The sequence below is a fragment of the Buceros rhinoceros genome, unplaced genomic scaffold (assembly GCF_000710305.1).
Source record: "Buceros rhinoceros silvestris isolate BGI_N320 unplaced genomic scaffold, ASM71030v1 scaffold34338, whole genome shotgun sequence".
NCBI classification, from domain to species: domain Eukaryota; kingdom Metazoa; phylum Chordata; class Aves; order Bucerotiformes; family Bucerotidae; genus Buceros; species Buceros rhinoceros.
Genome location: NW_010425766.1, coordinates 4,637 through 8,671, shown reverse-complemented (window position 1 = coordinate 8,671; position 4,035 = coordinate 4,637). Strand labels below are relative to the sequence as shown.

Here is a 4,035-nt window from a genome sequence, read left to right as displayed (position 1 = left end):
TGGTTAAGGTACAAATCTTCGAGATGGAATTGGCACTGCAACCTCTCTTTTAAGTTCCCTGGAGCCTCCTGCTCTTATCCTGCAATATCAGGGTATCCCTTTATCTCTACGCATTGCCACAGTAGAACACGGCAGACAAGCACAGCAAGTCTCACTTCCTCAAGGTAGCGAGATAAGGGTCCAGGGGTCTGGGATAGGGCTCATCACACTGGTTCTACAGAGGCTTCCTAAAATCTGGCAGTGTGGATATCATGCTACTGAGGCACTGCTGTTAGAGGCACCTTCTCTTGTGGAAGACATCTAACTGAAGTTTATTTAAATATGGCCACCAATTTAAGGCTTTGTTTTCAATTCAGAAATTCTTTTCAGTCATAATAAACTGTTAAGAATTCAGCCCTCATGAACAACACTCTGTGGTTTGTGATTCCCTTTTTATACTACGATATTTTAATGCCATTTCAAGTAATGTACCTGAAGGAAGTTGAGTGATGAACTAGAAAACTTTGTAGTGCCTAGTAGAGAGTTAATTCACAGTGATCATTTAAGAACATGGCCTTGGACACCTTGAAAAACAGCTCAGATTTCTAAAGACAGAGAAGAAAACAGCCTTACCCACTGCTGAAGATCGAGTGGTATGGTGGAGGACTTTCACTTGTAGGCAAACCACTTGACATAAGACAGCGTGTCACAGTTGGTGACACAGAGTCAGCAAAATAAGGAGGTGGTGGAGGAGGGAATACCATTACAGCATCGCCTAGGAAAAAAACACATCAATTACTACCTCTGACAACTGAGCATCACTGTTTAGTAACATTGTAACCTACAGTATTTCCTGTCATTGGAATTACATATTTATACTTGTCTACCTTTTAAGATAAAGTGCAATGATCCCACATATAGAAGTTACATTCTGGGCTGTCAATGTACACAGAAAGTACATTCAAAGCTAAAATGATCCCAAAATATTCATAAATAGAAGATTTCATTTAGAAAATACAGCTGGGGAGATGGAGTGTTCCGTCTAGCTGGGAGACAAAGCTCTTCTCTGTTGGCTGTCTTCAGAAACTGGAATTGCAAAGCACACAGTTACTGTTGGCTCACTTCAAGGGTAAGCACATATTTAGCTCTCCTCACATATCTAAACCAGGGCACTTTTAAGTTTCTCCACATCCACTGCAGTGTTATAATAAAATTATTAATTAATGGTTCTAATGACTGATTTTGTGTGCCTTGATACTTTCCCTAATAAATTGCTCATACCTGAAGGACCACTATGGACATTAGTACTGTGGTGCTACTGCTACATAATTCACTATGAAGTGCAGGGCAGCATAGTTATCAATTTCAACTTCATAACTGAGGAGTTTCAAGTTTGGGGTTTTTTTAGGGTTTGTTTGTTATTTAAGCAGAAAGTTTGTGTCAATCACTGAGCTTTCATAATTCATATAAACATTCACAGCTGCCTGGCACCTTTTTTCCTTTGTGATGTGTGTGACAGAGACAGGTCAGGGAGCATGAAAACCTTGACTAAGGTGGGGGCTGTTTTCTAGCTGAGTCACCACTGTTCCAGAATGTCACTATGCCAACCAGACCTCAGGCTTCAGCCTTTCAGTTTTACTTTTCCTGATGGAAGCATGAAAGGAATCCACTAATTTTGCTTTCTCGCCTTTAAAGACAATTTGAATTCCTTTCTACAACCCTTTGATTTATCCTGTTCGCTGGAAAACTGACTTTTAAACCCTCATGTTTTCTGAGGGTCACCAGGTTACAGGTCTGTACATTGGTTTGACAGGCAGAAAAAAGTTTTGCATAACGAATTTCAAGCCCAGTCAGTCAGATGACAGCCAAGCAACACTATGATTGACTCACTAATCCTTTCTGAGAGCTAAGAACTTATCAGAATAATCTATGCGTAGAATGTATTCATGGGGTATTAAAAGAAGTACTATACGCAGGTAAGCATTCCCTTCTAACATACCACATTTACTCAAATACCGTGCAATTAACGAAGCATCTTGCAACTACATATCCGACCAATGGAAGATGTGGCCATGATTAAAAAAAATACACTGCTTATGAATCAGACTCTCCTGTTTAAGGGGTCAGAACTTCAGACTAAAATAAACCTTAAATATAGTCTCAGAATTCATTAGACTTGTGATTTGCAGTGTCAGCTACACCCTTTGGGATCGGACTCATTTGTGTCAGTTTACGTGGCTTCTTTTGCACAGATGGTCAGACTTTTCTTCTTATGCCAAAATAGAGGTTTGTGTTTTTGAGAGAAAGATAACTGAACTGGCCATACAGAAAACATATGAGGCAAAGCAATGTTTTTCTGTTTTGACTGATTTGACTCCCCAGAACTGACACACTTAGAACTGAAATGAATAATATTCCGTGGAAAAAAAAAAGAACCCTACTAGCTTTCAAATGTAAAGTGCACACATTATTTACCCACCTACTGTAACCTGAAAAGATTCAGGGGTCTGAGGATGTTCTTCACTTTCGCAAGTTTCTTGGTTGAGATTTAAGTTTTGTTTCTTTTTAACATGAGCTATCACAAAGAAACACAACCCAGTGAGCACAATCAAAGGTCCCATGATTTGAAGTGACAGGAATCCACAGCCCTGGAGGTCCACATCAGAACTGCTGGTGTAGTTGAGTTGTACGCTGTGCCAGCCGGGGCTGCAGCCAGGGACCCAAATGCCCAGGATGCTAATTAGCATTCCACTAGTTAAAAACAGGAATCCAAATATGAGAAACTGGGCAAACTGACAGCTCCCACGACAAAAAACAAGGCTGTACACCTGCTCATTTTGCAATTGTCTTTGTCTTATATATAGCCTGGCCCTTGATCGTGCCAGTAAAACACAAACCAGTCCAGTTACAGCCAACACGGGCCCAGCAGCCTTAAGGACCTCATTACAGTCACTGAAGGTTCCAGATGGGCACGACTGGAGAATAAAGACTGAAAGCAGGAATCCAGCGCAGAGCAACACAGCTCCAAAAACAAAAAGGAAAAAAATAAGTTTCCCATGTTGTCCGTGATTTCCTTCACCTCCTGGTGCAGGAACAGCCACTGGATACATTACAACAGAATCTCCTCAAGCAGATGAGCTGGGGTTATTTTTCCTGTTAGCATTAAGTGGCAGAAAACTACAGGAGATCTGTGAACATGAAAATACATGAATCAAAAGAAGAAAAAAAACCAGTGGGAGTAACTACATTATAATATTTACTTCTGCATTTGCTACTCAGCCTCGGTGTATTTTCTGTTTTGTAGTACCTCCGTTGAGGATTAAAGGACCTAATCAAATTTGCTGTCGTTGAATGCCAATGCAAAGACAGAACTTGTTTTACAGTTAGACTGAAAACAACTGTAATTACTGTTGCTCAATTAAATGAATTGTTTCTTTAGATACATAGTCTTATGATTAAGGTGACATTGTTTTCAAAGGCTGAATCTTGAGAACAGGGATGTGTTAGCTTTTCCCTTGAAAACAGAAAGTTAGGGAAAATTTCTGTAGTGAATGGCAGGAAGTGACAGCTCTTGAGAGAAAGAACCTTAAAGCAAATGAGTATTGACAACTCTTGGACTTTTTACCAAGTAAATCTTCTAATACGTACCTTTTCAAAGCATATAAATCTTGCTTCTATTTCCACAGGCAATAAAGACTTTTCTGTTTTTCTCCTTAAATCAATTTCCTGTCCTATACAGCTGCAAGAGCAAGTACACAGAAGACTTTTTGTTCCGTTCTGAAAAGACAAAAAAAAAAAGTCTCCCTGATGCCACAGTTAGAGTTGGTAAGCATACTGCTCCTCAATTCCCTTCAATCTCCTCTACTCTTGAATCTTCTTGTCTGTGCTCCAAAAAAGCTTTAAAAAGAAATATAACAAAGGTGGCTCCCAGAAGGCTTCTGAGCTCACAGGTGTCTAGATTCAGAAGTAAAACATAAACTAGTGTTGAGGCCAGTAACAGTCCACGTGGTAATACGGATAACAAATCTGCTGGATGTGGACAAACTGGGGTAGGGA

General features: G+C 40.0%; 1 protein-coding gene across 1 annotated transcript in view; it reads right to left on the bottom strand.

Moving 5' to 3' along the window:
- The window catches only part of TMEM171 (transmembrane protein 171), a 7,080-nt gene extending 3,963 nt beyond the window's left edge, over positions 1 to 3,117 (bottom strand). The window contains exons 1-2 of the mRNA XM_010141263.1: positions 2,459 to 3,117; positions 613 to 754 (exon numbers count right to left, since the gene is read on the bottom strand). Coding sequence (XP_010139565.1) covers positions 613 to 754; positions 2,459 to 3,089 — 773 coding nt within the window. The 5' untranslated portion in view covers positions 3,090 to 3,117. The remainder of the gene's footprint in view (positions 1 to 612; positions 755 to 2,458) is intronic.
- Positions 3,118 to 4,035: the final 918 nt, after the last annotated feature.